This window comes from Micropterus dolomieu, linkage group LG03 (genome assembly GCF_021292245.1).
Source record: "Micropterus dolomieu isolate WLL.071019.BEF.003 ecotype Adirondacks linkage group LG03, ASM2129224v1, whole genome shotgun sequence".
Classification (NCBI taxonomy): Eukaryota; Metazoa; Chordata; class Actinopteri; order Centrarchiformes; family Centrarchidae; genus Micropterus; species Micropterus dolomieu.
In genome coordinates, this window is record NC_060152.1 from 31,692,581 (window position 1) to 31,708,697 (window position 16,117).

At 39.3% G+C, this 16,117-nt stretch overlaps 1 protein-coding gene and 1 long non-coding RNA gene across 6 annotated transcripts in view; one reads left to right on the plus strand and one right to left on the minus strand.

Moving 5' to 3' along the window:
* Positions 1 to 14,099, plus strand: part of LOC123968558 — a 33,707-nt gene extending 19,608 nt beyond the window's left edge. The window contains exon 3 of the long non-coding RNA XR_006824483.1: positions 13,649 to 14,099. This is a non-coding gene — a long non-coding RNA (uncharacterized LOC123968558). The remainder of the gene's footprint in view (positions 1 to 13,648) is intronic.
* cdk14 (cyclin-dependent kinase 14) overlaps positions 1 to 16,117 on the minus strand; it is a 206,269-nt gene that overhangs the window by 54,373 nt on the left and 135,779 nt on the right. For all 5 annotated transcript variants that reach the window (XM_046045396.1, XM_046045393.1, XM_046045391.1 and 2 more), the window contains 2 exons: positions 12,009 to 12,057; positions 1,884 to 2,023 (listed from right to left, as the gene is read on the minus strand). In XM_046045396.1, the coding sequence (XP_045901352.1) occupies positions 1,884 to 2,023; positions 12,009 to 12,057 (189 nt within the window). The remainder of the gene's footprint in view (positions 1 to 1,883; positions 2,024 to 12,008; positions 12,058 to 16,117) is intronic.

Genomic DNA, 16,117 nt, shown 5'->3' on the forward strand with positions numbered 1-16,117 from the left:
TCCCCCCCCTACCCCCCCCCCCCCCCCAACAACTCAAGTTTGTGTAATTTTTGGGGCAAATAATCATCCAATTAAATCATGTTATTAACTACACTGCATGCACAAGTATTAGGCAAGTAAGTATTCTAAATGAATAATTATTGCTATGCACATTTTCCAACTTTAAACCATATAAACTTGATTGTTCATTGGAGTTAATCATTTTCAGGTGGTATGTATTTGTGTAATGAAGGAGGGTGTGGTGAAAGTGAATGACACATTATATCAATGTGTGCATGATTATTAGGCAGTCTCATGAAGTCAGGTAAAATGGGCCAAAAAAAGAGCTTTAAATGACTGATTCAAAAAGTTTGAGGCGTGACCAGCAGACAACGGAACGTTTTGTTGCGAATAGTCCACTGGGGTGCAGAAAATGCATGGAGAAGAAAAGACACATATTAACTGCAAAAGACTTGGGTTGAATTAAATGTAAAGCTACGAGAAACCCATTATACCCATATTCCAGAACTACGTCCTACCTGGAGTGTCCAGAAGTACAAGGTGCCAAGTGAGACATGGCCAAGGTCAGGAAGGTTGAGACACAACCCCCACTGAATAAGATTCACAAGTTGAAGCGTCGAGGCAAAGAAAAACCTGGTTTTATGGACAGATGAAATGAGAGTGACTCTTGATGGACCACTGATGGACACAGCATCACTTCGACTCAGACTCAGGCAAGTGGAGGAGGGGTGGTGGTATGGGCTGCTATCATTAAGGGTGAGATAGCTGGTCCTTTTCGGGTTAAAGATGGACTGGAACTCAACTCCCAAACCTACTGTCAGTTTCTGGAAGATACTTTTTTCAAGCAGTGGTACAGGAAGAGGCCCTTAGCCTTCAAGAAGGCCATGATCTTTATGCAGGACAATGATCCATCACATGCACGCAGTACTCCGCTGCTTGGCTAGCCAGCAAGGGCCTCGCAGATGCCCAAATAAGGACCTCGCCTCCTTTTGAGAACTTGTGGGCCCTTCTCAAACAGCAGATTTACAGTCAGGGAAAACAATACACCTCTTTGAACAGCATTTGGAAGACTAAGGGTGCTGCTTCAGTGAAAGTTGATCGTGAACATATAAAGGAACTGGCTCATGGCAGTTATTGAAAAGAAGGGTGGCTATCTTGGTTACTAAATATTTCTAAAAGGCCACAAATGTTAATTGTCATTTTATGTTGTTACACATACTAATATAATAATAATTCTGCACACATATATATTATCATGAGCAAGACAAAACTCACTTTTCAGGTTTAAGGTTCAGTTATATTTTGGATTGACTGAGAGCATTGTGTTTGTTCAACATTAAAATTGGGGATGGGCTTAAAGTGGGGATCGTGATTAGAGTCCTCTGCATTATCTGCTGGTGACGTCATGACTATTAATGGTGGTATTTGGACTGTTCTCCACAGAAGGTAATGTGAAGGATTGGTGTATCACCTGCGCGTAAAATTGGACTTGCGTACGTACTGCATGCAATTTGTGTAAGTATAAGTATAAAGTCTTGTTGTTTGTACATAGTTTGATGATGACTAATATACACTATAGTATAGCGTTCTATTCAATACTAATATACACTATAGTATAGCGTTCTATTTAATACTAATATACACTATACAATTCTACATTCTGTGACTTGTGCGGTGGAAAACAACTTAAGCCCAGTTTTAGCCTGCATTTGTTCACAATTTGGCAAATTGGCACCAACAAAAGTATGCCAAATTACTGTAGTTATTAGCAGTTCCTGTTTGCAGTGTATCCATGGATGGACAGACATCTTTCACTGGAATACTTTGATACTGCCCGACCTGCCAGACAGAGCAGCAGTAATCGGAATGGGGGGGTTACGTACTGTCCTGCAGCTCACAGAGCCGTGGAGGAAGGTTGCTGAAGTATTCGTGGTTCAGAGCTGCCTGGGCTGACAGCCGGTTCTTTGGGAAGCACTGGAGGAACCTGGAGGCCAACTCCTCTGCATGGTCCACATAGCCCAACCTGAGACACATGAACACACACTATCAGCGTGACCACAGAAACATACATATACAGTATATACAGAGATACATGAACAAAAAACAGGCAGTCAACCTATTAAGAGACAAGAAACCAAGAACTTCAGTTACCTATCATACCATTCATTCATCCCTCTAAGAAAGCAACTCACTTTTTCTCCAATTCACAGATCTGCTGACAACAAAAAACAAGTCTTTTAATTATGCTGAAGCTTTGCTGACTCAAGAGGAAAAACACTTTCCTCTTACAGGCAAATGAGCACACACACGCTTACACCTTTCTCTTTTGAGCTTGCTTCGCACATGGCGACTGGGTCACCATGAGAAACAAGTGTTCATTAAAGCAGACTCCATTTGAATGTGTGTGTGTCTGAGCGTGTGTTCGTACTGGGAGTCACTGAACTCCTGAACCAGCCCTACCTAGCAGCGCTGAGGGGTAGAAGAGATTGAAAATAAACGAAGAGCAACAAATTCAGTCAGTAATTAGGCATCCACTGCATTAAATAAACATGATGTTATTCAGCGCAGCCCGCTGGCCCGCAGCTCGCAGTACTCAGAGTGCCTCTCATGTTCTGCAGGCTTCTCATGGTTGGCTCCCTAGTCAAGCACTCTGACAGCCACTCCCATGGCTCTCAATGGGGATCTCAACTCGACTTATCAGCAAAGAGACAGAGGGAGGATAAATCTCTGTTCAACTCATCAACGCCACTCAGCAAAGAGGCAGAGATAAAGTTAATGAAGTCCATCAGGGCCTCTTCTTGCCTCTTTCTTGCCTCTTTCTCATACAGCTGGAACATTCTGTGCAACTCCACTCCAAGTTTAAAGACAAACTTGTATTTGTGTGAAACTACACTAATGGAAAGAAAGCCTCCTAGATTACTGGTTTTATGGTTTGGGGTTTTAAGGCCAATGCTGATACTGTCCCTTTTTCTTTAGTATTTTGTGCAGCTATTTAATATTTTCGAAGCTATGCCAAGGTTCTTCTAGCAGTGGTGGCACATTATGGCAATGAGAAGTTATTATTTGAATTGTAAGCTTCCATACATTCTGCAACATGATGTAAGTAAACTCCCAAATTCCGAGTATAAGGAGTAAAAGAAAAGCATGCAAGAGGAAGATTAGCCTCTGTTCCACTCACTTCTGTAACTCAATGCAATCTCTCATTCAGCATTCCAGTCAGTCAGCCTTTTTGAAAAAATGAAGTGTGATAATGATTATTTTTTAAGGTAAGTTGCCCAGTGCAACCACATTCTCATCTGTAGACCTACGAGCACCTGTGCAGGAGCAGTTAGGGGTCAGGGCCCTTGCTGGAGGGCACCTCAGTGGTGGCAATCAGTGATTTCTGGTGAACAGGCCTTGTGCTAAGATTCTTTTGTCAAACTCTTATTTCCACATCAACTTCAAGCTCAAACTCTCTGACATGAGATTCCATATCCCACACAACGTGGTACACTCCAAAGCCCACTATGCACAGCAACGGGCTGCGCTCCAACTTGTGCACCACCCTCGCTCTATTAGACCGGTTCAACAGCAGACCAGCTGAACCGAACATCTCCAGACAGATGGGAGTTTGCAATTTAAATAAGCACAAAGCCTTCTGTTTATTTTGCAGGACTTATGTGGCTTTGATGCAAGACCATAACATTAGATGACTTTATAAGACAAAACAATATGACAAACATGGAATGTTGGACAGAGTGGAGGAATAACTTTGTACCACAAAGGCAAAAACCTCAAGAGTTCAGCAGGAGTAAAAGCCAGTGTCATGGTGACTATTTACTGAGAAAAGCTTTTTGAGGTTGCCTACTTTGAGGGTGCAAAAAAGGAGGAGTCTTTTTCTGTGGAGCATGAATTGGGAACATTAATGTGCCCAGTACATTTTATGGCAAAATGCCTGTAAGACTTGAATTCTTTCAAGTGTTCTAATGATGGAAATAGTGGAAAGATAAGGAGGCCAAATTTATTTTCTAGGGGCCATCAATATGGAGACCATCCAGTGGGTATATAGACATGTTGCCGTCAGCAGAGACAAACAGATGGACTCAATGGTTTTACCATTCTTAAAATTTTACACAAAAAGGTCAATTTACTTGTCATGGGAAGTAAAAGTCAGCCTGTGAAAACTGTTCTGTGGCGTTGAAGGAGCTTTGTCAGGTCTAAAAGAATATCCCCTGATGATCTCAGCTTGAACCAGGAGACTACAAATTAAAAGCTAAAAGCTTGCATCATGTGGAGGTTCACTTGGTAGGAACGGACTGAAAAAAACAAAACAGGGTATCTCAGCTTCTTCTGCTTTAGTTTTGACCATTCTTTTGGCAATCTCTCTTGCTTGAGTACCAAAACTTTATGAAAATGAAAATTCAGGTAAAATAAATCCTCCACTAAAGCCAATGAAACCCACAGGACCCATATTTTCTCTGTCACCAGTGGGTGTGTCTGTAAGTGCTTTTAACTTGACTCAAGCTTTGCTTTGTAGTTTCTCTGCAGGCGTAGATCCAAACAGCTAGATTTGTGTGTGTGTGTGAAATCACCTGGATATGAGCATGTTGGCCTTTGTAAAGTGTTGATGTACAGTAGGGGCACATTCCTTCCTGCTATTGCTGTCAGCTAGACCGAGTGAATGAGCACACATCTGCAGTGAGATCGATAGCATCTCCTAAAACTATCACAACAGCTTCAGGTGCTGACACATCCACTGCACAGAGAAGCATTCTTTCTGCAGTGGTGCAAGACGCATGCTTTTTCTTGGTATTCTATCAGGAAACTACAGCGAGGACCAGGAGAGAGAAGACACAGGACACCACCTGCCTGTATCATCCCCCCACCACAGCAGAAAGTGGCAGACCAGTCTCTTTGTTTGAGCAAAGCAGCAACCAAGAGCTATTTTGGACGAAAGCCTTTGTATGTTTTGTCTCATGGAGAGCTTTGATAATGTCTGACTTATTTGGGGTTGCCATGAGGGCAACTTGGACGTGGGTAAACAGGCCTTAGCATGCAACTATCTTATTTGTTCTGTATCCGGTAGTGGTTGACTGATTTGAGTTATAGAAAGCAAATACCAATATGGTGAAATAATGGCTGCTGATGGGCCTGTAACTGGGAGGCTGCCGGTTCATTCTCCAGACCGCCATGACTGTGGTTGTGTCTGGGCAGCTTGCAGGTGTGAATGTGTGTAACTGTGTGGGTGTGATGAGGGTGCTCCTGCAAAACAGAGCCCGGTTCTCAGTAAAGCTTCCTTGAGTAAATAAGGGTTCGGCAAAAAGTTCTAAAAATTCAACAAGAAAATATGTTACTTTTCCTTCTCCTCCAGAACTACACACAGAAACGTTTTACAATCTGACGCCCCAACCAGCAGGACGACATCATTTGTCTGCGCCTGTCGAAACGGTTTGAAAACTGTTTTATGACATGACAAAACTGCAGTAAAGGTTTGGTTACATTCGGGCACAAAAACACTTGGTCAGGTTGACTGAAACGTTTGGATTGAAATCATGACTAAGGTTAAGGTAAGGTTAGGGGATTTTCGTTGTCATGGTTACAATAATAAACACATGGTTAGGGAAACGGTCATGGCAACATTTTCCAAAACAATGGTAAATGCTAAGAACAAACAGTGTTCTCTGGCGTTTAAATCTGATGTTTTGTTGAGCCTTTCTTGCACCCTGCCCTCCCCCCTACATGGACTTTCCTGCTCTATAGCTATGCCACCACCATCAGAATTATTACAGCCACTTGAACATAAACATCGTTATTTTGGGGGACTTGCTGAAACGGCTGATGCTGCTGTTCTCCTTGGGAAAACAATCTCATCTTGGGACTGTGACTAGCTATTATTTTCATTTTATCAGTTCATTTGTTGATTGTCTTTTCAGTTAGATTATTTAGCCTAAAAAGGGTTAAAAAAAAAAAGTACTGAGAGTCGTGGATTATATAAAAGAAGCAGCATATCTTCATGTTTGGGAAGCTGAATCCTGAGAGTGTTTGGCATTTGTTTTGATGAGACTGGATGAGAGAATGAGAATATTTAACGGTTACTTGTTAATCTTTGCTTTTTTGTAGATAATGCAGCACCTAAAGGTTAAATGAACTATTTACTCATTATAGTAGTGATAAGAGTTAGAAAAATGTATGAATGCCTTTATTATGTGAAATCTGTTCAAAAAGCATCTAGATAATTCATTCAGGTTAAAAGCTTCATAGAGATAAACAATCCTGCAGAACCTACTGTATGCAATCACTCAAAATGCTTCATTATCATCATATCAGAGGTGAAAGACACAGATTTGAATAACTACCAAACCTGCTTAATCATAATAAAGTTTTTTTATGTTTTGGTTATTTTAAGTGTGATAATCTGCAAAATAAGTTTTTTAAAAGTCCATATCTTGCAATGTTAAGTGTGTTTGTGAACTCTTTCACAAAAAATAAAAACAGTCCCTTGTTCTTTAGTCCATGGTTCCACCAAATTCATTCAACACATGCTAACAAACAAAACCACGACTGACAACATAACCTCCTTGGTGGAGATAATAAATGAACACTGACACTAACATGACACAGCAACAAAAAGACATGATTTCACCATATATGTTTCTGGTTTCTGCATTTTGCAGCGAGTTACCTTCAATGTACAGTTGTAGCCTATTACTATACATGTCAAAGTACACAAGCACATCAAAAAAACATCCATCATTCCCATTTTTTTAACTGGAGCAAGAAAAACAGCACAGAGGAAAACGGCTGACCGAGCAGAAAAAAAGAGAGCAAGAGAGCGTGAGCCAACTTATGGCAGAGACAAAGAGTGTATTGCTTCACATCAAATTCATCGTTCCCTGGCCTACGATAAAAAGGCAGCGGAAAGGAAGTGACGGTCATTAACATTCCACCTCACTTTCTGTCTTCACTTTTTTATTTCCTCCTGGACTGGAGTGAGGCCAGGGGACTGGGGTGGAGGGGACAGAGGGAAAATCCACCTCAACTGATTTTACTTTGCTTTTCATTAGTCATTAGATGTTTTCAACAGACTTCTTAATAATGAAGAATCTCCAAACTCCAACTGTTACTTTTACAGCGGTCACAGATAAAGAACTGATCTAAAAATTGAGATTTTTTTTCTCTAGTTTTTTTTTTTTTTTTAACAAATTTCCTGTTGATAGTTAGAACAGGAAGATAAACAAGTTCATTAATTTAATAATTTAACAATTAAAAAGGCATCAAGGTTACTGGTACGTAGCACCTGTATAATGATCTTGAGGGTCTTTTTTATGATCTGAGCCAAGGCTGGATTACAAACCAGGCAAAGAGAGCAACTGTCCCAGGGTCCCCAAAAGCTCCAGTCTTTCTGTGTGTCAGTTGAAAGTTTCTTCTAAAATACTCACCTCTAAAGTACAAAATCAACTAAAATGACAAGGGCCCTAAAATGGGTCTTTCTTGATTAATTTACTGTTCTTGCAGCTGAATTCATACAGGTTGACCTCCAAATAAAAAAAATTTAGATAATCTGGCTAAACCTATTTTTAGCTATATATATATATATATATATATATATTTATTTATTAGGGCTGACCCCAAATAGTCAAAGTTTCGATGATTCGATGGTTGGAGCCTGTTTCGACTGTCAATCTCACAGTCGCAACAACGATCATGCCATTTTGATATGGGGGTGCTCTACGTCTGATTTTACATAAAACTACCAGTTTTCTCCCAATAAGTTAATATAAAGCCTATTACAATACACATTTCAATGTTTGATGCTGTAAATAAACATGTAAAAAGAAAAAAAACTTTAAATAAATGTTTTTAAAGTGCATGAATAAATCCAAAATTGTAACCCTAACCCTGGGTTGTCAGTGCGCATGTGTAGGCGTAGCGTGTATGTGTGAAGTGGTAGAGGAGGAACACTTGGTGAAGAGACAGAGCCCCAGCTTCACGGACGTTGTGCCGAGTTGGCCGTACCTTGAGGGACTTTCGGATAATCACCACACAAAGAATATTTTACCGTTTTTAAATTGCCGGCTACTTGAAATAGACCCATGACGTGCATGCAGTTGTCGGCAGCATGGCATTCAAGCAAAACTCACAAGACCAGTGAAGGGCAGGCGAGAGAGAGAGAGAGAGAGAGAGTGTAAGTTGAATGAACAGAGACTGCAGATCTGCAGCTTCTCAAGATTAAAGCGGCTTTAATATATATATATATATATATATATATATATATATATATATATATATATATATATATATATATATAGGTAAAGCTATATATAGAGAGGGAAAGCTCATTCTTTGAGCTTTATTTTACCTGACACTCCTCCCTGAAGTGCTGGGCGACATGGACCAAAAGTCATATCCCAGTACTTTTAGGCTGAAGTGGTTCACATGTACGTCAAAGCCAAATCTGAGATGTAGGATCATACATCTGATCTTTTAAACCCAAAATATGTCTAAGTAACTGAAACTCACAGAATGACTCTAGTAGCTGTAAGATATTTCTTATTTCACCATTTTAATTCTTCTTCATTCTCCCCCTTATTTTAGTGCTTACTCACTGATTGAATCTGCTCCCTTTCCCTTCAGTTCTCTTTTCTCCACACTCACACACCTAACGTCCATCTCTGCTGCAAACACACCAGCATGCCCCGCCTCTCTCTGTTTCTTTCTCCCCGTCTTCTCTTCTGACTTTCTCCATTTATAAAGTCGCCAAAAAAACACAGAACTCGTCTTCTGGACTTTACCAGCAGCAAGCAGCTGTGCCACATTTGGAGGAGGCATGTTGGTAACGTAGCCTATCTGAACTAAACCAACGTGGTAGCTAATGAATCGGCACTGGTGTGCTCACTGTTGCTTTACCTGGTCCGTGCTTGTAAAATATACACCGTGTCCACGACTTGTAACGTCATAGATAACAACTCTCTCTGTGTTTCTCTGCTAAACGCTAAAATGGGTTGCCAAATATACCTGGGCGGCCAGCCCAAGTAAAGTCTATGGGCCTAATTTACTGACATCCCAAATACAGAGTACTAAATTGCGTGTGCATTCTAAAATATCGGACTTCTAATTGTAGTACATGTTAAAAAAACACTTCAATTCATATAGTTCATCGAATAAATAAAATAATTTTATTTGCATATATTGGATATAGAATAATATAATTAATATTGATTTAGAATTTCTCTACGTCTCCTTTCATTTCAGCTGTGTCTCCTTCTTGCAACAATAACAGCAGCCATCTGTGCAACACTTGGAGGTTTGCACTTTCCTTTCAAACGTATTAAATACAGATGCTGTTGCACTCACATGAAATTGCTTTTAGGCTTGTTAGATCACATTGCATGCAGTAAATAAATGTATTTGCATGTTACCCTCCCACTACTTTGCACAATAAAACAGAAATGCCCCAAATTGCATATTCATTAAGGCAAATTAGTTGCTATCTTGCACTTTGTAAAGACGTCGTTCTCCATGCACACCATTAGTAGATCAGCTTACGTGTTAAAGGTTCAGTACGTAACATTTCTGAGGATCTATCGACAGAAATGCAATACAAGATCCATAACTATGTTTTCAGTGGTGTATAAAGACCTTACATAATAAACTATTATGTTTTTATTACCTTAGAATGAGACATTTATATCTACATAACCGCGGTTCCCGCCTTCCATGGACGTCGCCATGTTGCATCGTCATGTTTCTACAGTAGCTGAAAACAGACAAACAGCACTACAGAGCGCGTTTCGTCACTATGTTCTCCTTGTTCTATTTCTGGTAGAATTCAGGCAGTGCAGACACTTATCACTATGTTGAATAAATCAACATCAACATGTTACTTGGTTAACTCAGTCGGTAAGGGTTGAGGGTTCGATCCCACCTTCAAACAATTTTTTTTTTATCTCTTCAACAAATGGATTCTGCAGCGAATGTTTCTCAGGTCACGGCATTTGCTGCACTGTTTTTGTTTCGGTGTTTGATCCACATCGATCAACCAACGGACGCTTTTGCAATTCCCCAGTATCTCCAGGCAGAAGACATTGAGGGGAATCACATTTTCTGACGGCTCTATCAGAGGTTTGTCAAGCAGGCTACAAACTATTTTAATGTCGTTCAGAAATTTTCAAAGTAAAAATTAAGTTCATCTCCAAATACTGCATTACAGTAAACAAGCTTCTTGCGCTTTTATTTTGTAGGCAAATTCACTAAAGAGGAAGTGATTATGTGTGTAACTGCTGCTGTCATGACTGAGATCTATTTCAGCACGGCTTTCAAAATATTTATTTATTTATTTATATTTTTTGCTGCTATCAAAAGTACCCTAATCTGGCAGAGGGCCAGATATTATTACTAGAGGGCAGTTTTGGCGAGGGTCTATAATCAGAGAGAGAGAATGAATGCGTTTCCCTTGTCAATGTTTGTATAAACTTTATCTAATGTGTGGTTTATAATGGACTGTGGTGCAGAAACAGTGACAGTGTTTCACACTCTTGGCTTACATTTTCCATGTTGTCTGTCAGTGGCCAAGTCACAATAACATATGGTTTTACTGAATAATTTAGTAAATATAATTTCTTAATAAATCTACCTAAAGAAACCTCATTTCTTGACCTGCTACTCTCTGCTGTCTCAGAAGACACACCTTTTGTGCTGTATCAGCCACCGTTGCTGTCCTACGCTCTTTGAAAGGTTAGGGGGCAGTGGTAGACTGGACAGATGGTTGCAATTCACAACCCTCACCACTAGATGCCACTAAATCTTACACACTGAAGCTTTAATTTGCTGGTGATGTGAATTTCGCACATGTTTTTACGCACGCAAACCGCAAATCTGGCCCTATGTTTGTGAAACACTGACTGAACTGTTGTTTTTCCTTTTTACAAGCCAGGTTTTCAGCAGTGTCTCCTTCCATGTTGCAAAAGAATTTGTGAGCTTGAGGGGGGCTGCACACAGACGCAGAGGGAGAGTGGGCGCGGGAAAGAGAGGAGCGAATGCTGGCAGGAGTTTATGGAAAAATGTATTAATTTACTCCAAATCAAACTATATATAAACGGTACATACATTATAATACCGGTATAACGCCCAGCACAACCTCAGAGTGATTATTGCTATAATGTTAACTCGTTGGCTGGGCTTTGCAATAACTAACATCAGGTTCTTTATTGTCAGGCTAGGCTAATTTTCTCAGGATAAAGCAAGTAGTTTTTCATTCAAATATGCTGATCAAAACAAAAGCATTGTAGCAAGTATTACACCAAAAATGTTTTCAAAACTCTCATTAATCTTTTCCACTATCCTTAACATGGGACAGAAAAATACAACCCCAAATTACTGAGATGCTGATTCATACACAGATGGAATATTAGACACATTATGGTCAGTACTTTGCGGTGTAATTCTTACTTTACAGATTACAGGCACAGCAGATTCTCCTGGGATTAAGTACACAGATGACCTATGTAATTATTATAAATCACAGGAGGAACCCAGGTATTAGGAGTCCCGTGTGATGAGGCCTTTAGTTAGCGGGGATGAATCTTCACTGAAGCAGCAATACTTTGTGATTCCAGCTGATTAGACAGCTGGAGTTTTAGAGAAATCCTGATTTGTGCTGCTTTAAAATTCCCTCTGGAAAAGTGGAAAAGACACAAACTACCCTTTGCCCTCTGTGGTCTCCCCTCCAGATGTATGCCTCCCGCAAACAGTGGCCCACTATTGGGAAGAGCCCCAACTGCGCCCTTCTCCTGCCGTGTGCGTCTGATGTCCCAGAGCAGAAACACATGCGAAAAGCGTGTAAAGAGTGCGTGAGCTGCACTAACAGTGTGTTCACTACTTATGGGAGTTTGCATTTAAAGACAGGAACAAAGATGATAGCGTGTCCGTCACCTACAACACCTTCTAACATAAAACTATACATATATGGTATATGCACAGACTGAGACACACACACACACACACAACTCTTATTTGAACAGTTCACTTACTTATTCCACGCTTGTCTGAGCTTCTTCGCACTGTACACTGTAAAGCGGTCTGTAATGATAAGAAACAAACACAAATTAACTAAGACTATTGCAAAATGGCAAATATTCATACCTTTTAACATCCTGTAAAACAGTGGCAGAGCCTTTATTTACCTCATTTTTTGAAACAAGCCTACATAAGAGACTAAATAATCACTGTTAATAATCACTGTTAATCTACCATCAATAAAACACATTACTTGTTCATATGGAAAGCCTTAAAGCAGCACAAAGGGCACATCCCTTCCATTCTCGAATGCTTTTAATTTGAAACGTATGCAAGTGCCCCGTAAAACTTGATTGATGAACACGTCCTGTATGAGAAAGGCTTTTAATTCCTTTCGCACAAAAACTCTTGCTCAGCAAAGATGGGAAAATAGGCTACTATCAAAGTGTTTATTTAAACCAGTATAAATATTACATGTCATTTGATCCTGCTCTGAGACTGCACATCCAATCTCATGCACCGTAGAAAGGATGAAAGGCAAAGATTACCACAGTTATTTTAACTTCAATTATTTCTTCGGAACAAACTTTTTGATTCTTTTGAATGACAGACTCTTACGGACTAAAGAAATATAAATAATCAAGGAATGAATACATATTCTGATTTTAGGACCGCTTCAAAGGTACAGAGTCACCACTTCTTTTTTGGCTCTCTTGTTTACCATGCTGGTAAATCTGAATTAATTATACTTTGATGCTCATGGATTCTGAAAAATGGTACCGAATCATTCATTGTGGAGAATCTAACAGATGTATGATGTGTAGCATGTCCATATTGACAAAAGTATAAACATTTATATGCGCAATCTAAGCAGCTTATAACTAGCGACCTGGTGGACTTAAAGAGTTGTATACAACCAACAAACTTCTATAAAAAACAGAGCAGGCTTCTAATTGAGACCTGCTTTTATTTGTCAAAACGTGTAGCCATCAGACCAGTAAAAGAGACAGACGGCTAATTGGGACTAAGCTTTTAATTGAAGCTTTTCGGTTTCTGCAAGAAACAATAACTTAAAAGAAAAAGACATTCTGAGGTGACTATGAGATGATGCCACAGAGGTGTTAAATTACAGTAATATTATAATGAGGTAAATAAAATAAATAAAAAGTAATTAAATAGTTTCTACACGACATTACAGCAGACATTTTGACTTATCATAGCAGGAAAAACGCAGATGTAACTAATATCATTAAACATGTGAGAGAAAGATCATCTTGGAGGAATGTAGCCATAAGTCATGCAATTACTTACACCTGTGCTTTTCCTGATTTGCCACATCAATATGTCAGCCTAGCTGTGTCAACCACACTTTTTTCTAAAGATGACTACGGGACAACGGGCATACAAATTAGATGAAAGTGTTTTGCAATGAGTGTTGCTTTGTATATTAGTTTGCTAAATTAAGGAGTGGCTCATATCATTTCAGAAATGCTCTTGAGTAACATTATATGAGCAATGTACTTCTGATCCAAAGCCAGACCACATTAAAGTCTTAATTTTGAGAGGAGTTTGGTTAGACGTCTCTCCATATTTCCACAGCTATGTTTATTATGCTGTGAGTGTGTGAGGCTCTGCACTGCTCTCTTAATTTCAGCCAAAACTGCCATGTGGACACACAGTCAGGCTGAGCTGCCAACCGACCGGCCACCACACAAGCTAGCCAGCCACCCAGCGAGCAAGTCCACCTCTCACACTGCCAGCCTAATCCTACTAGCCAACCACCCAACTGTCTTCAAATTCAGCCTCCAGCCTGCCAGCGAGCCAACAGTGGGTCCAGTCAGCCAGTTAAGTTCCAGGGTTGGCCTGAACTGGCCACAGCTTCCTGGGTGCCAGAGGTGAAGGCCGGAGTACCCAGAAATAGAAGGAGGGGAAGTGAAAGGAAGATAGAATGATAAGATGATAGGCACTATTCAGATTTTGGGTACATTTTAGTAACAGTTATGGCAATTGTGTAAACCATACCATTGTATTACTGTTATCTTCTAGAAGGATTTAACAGGATGTGGTTCTATTTATCATATATGTTACCACAACTGCAGAGGTAAAAACATGCAAATCAATCCAGATTCACTTCTGTCACTTTGAAAACAACATTGAAAACGGATGTGCGTTGTCTATATTGTGATATTAATAAATAAATATTATATACATTTTATTTAATAGCATTCAACCCATTTTATATTATAAACTATAAAATATAATCATGTTTTAAAATGGAAAAAAAATAAAATGTATGCTATTTTCTAGACTATCCTGCCCACAACTCCTGTGATTCTCACATCAAAGTTGTTATAAACTCTTTGAACTTACTTATTTTTTCCTATGTGGCAAACCTGACAAGTGAAATGAAGATTTTGGAAAGGAACAAATCATGTTTCTTTTCTACCAGTCTGCTGCCCTACAATTATTTCTGCATTTGAATGTGATGATAAATGCACGCCCCTCCTTCAAATTGTATGAATCATAGTTCTTTCCCATTTTTCTTCACCTTTTTACATATATAGATAAACATAATTTGCTCTAATGCCGTCTTACATTTAAGTCTAATTTCTGATGCTGCTTCTGTTCAATTAAAAAGCAAAACCATGAAACTTGAATGATCATCAGGCGAAACGCAGTTCCTTGCTCCAGCACATGATGAAGATAAAGATTCAGTTTACAGATAAAATTTGTGTAGCTCTTATTGGTATATAAGCCCAACCTAATATACCAATAAGTGCGGCACTAGATTAGAGGGAGAGAGCTAAGACAAATGTGATTGGAAACGAGGAAGTATCTGTGGAACCTTGTCATAACCACAAAAATGTGGCGCCTCGACTCTGAGGTCAAGCCGCACGGTGATGTCTGAAATCCAAATTTAATGAGATGAACTGCGAAGGTTAGGATGAAAAAAAATGATGGAAAGTATTATGCATGTGAAAATGAGATGAATAAAAACCAAAAGAGTGATACGGTTACTTGGAAAAGTGTGCAGATAACGGTCAGCTCAGAGGAGCTCAGTGCCGGGGAAACTTTTCCTCTACCACAGGGAGGTTTTCCAGACTGATGCAATACTGCCATCTACTGCTCACAGCAGCCTCTTGAATGGATTGGATTTTAATTTATCAAGCTGGGCATGGAAAAAAAACATGTTCTTTTTTTTTGACACAATAAATAGTAGGATATTGGAATATTGCAGAGCTTTTGACTGAATATGTTACCACAAAAGTTACTTTTATAGGCCAAAATGATTTAGACATATATAGAGAATCATATCCATATTCAGTTTTTTTCATTTTTCTATCTGTAACACTGACATTGGAAAAACTGGACATCCTTTCCTTTCCTGTGTCACTAACGACCTCCATTAGTGAATGAAAATAAAAAGGTCAAAAACGACAAACAATATACTGTATATTTGTATTTTTTTGTACACATGTGGTTTATGGTGTGGCTAAAAGAAGAAACAAACCATTTACTGGTATAGACAATTAGTTACACACAGGGCTTAATAATAAATATCTGGCCCCCTCTTAAACTTTATTTTAATAAATTAGATGTACTACAAAATCCATGAAACTGGTGCTAAAAGTAATATGCTGTAGAATTATTTAAACACTTCAATACTTAAAAAAGACTTCAATACTTAAAAAGATCCTTTCACATAATATAAAGACTTAAAAAAACTGATACTCTGCTTTGGTTTTGAATGGGGAGGATCCACAAAAATCCTATTACATGTGTTGATTATTGATTCCTACAATATGAACATCACAAAACAGTCATATCACATCATTAACTCTACAGATTTCAACCGAACAAGGAGGACAAGCTCTGATAAACATTCACAATGCCAATTCCCTGATTATGGTTACTTTGATTGCATTTCTACTGTCAATCTGAGGCTTTATGACTTTAGGTTTACCAGATTATCTCTGGTAAAATCTCACGGATCTGCAGACATCATGAACAGCTGCAATGTTTGGAGGCTAGAAAAAAGGCAAAGCTGCCAGTGTGTGTGTGTGTGTGTGTGTGTGTGTGTGTGTGTGTGTGTGTGTGTGTGTGTGTGTGTGTGTGTGTCTCA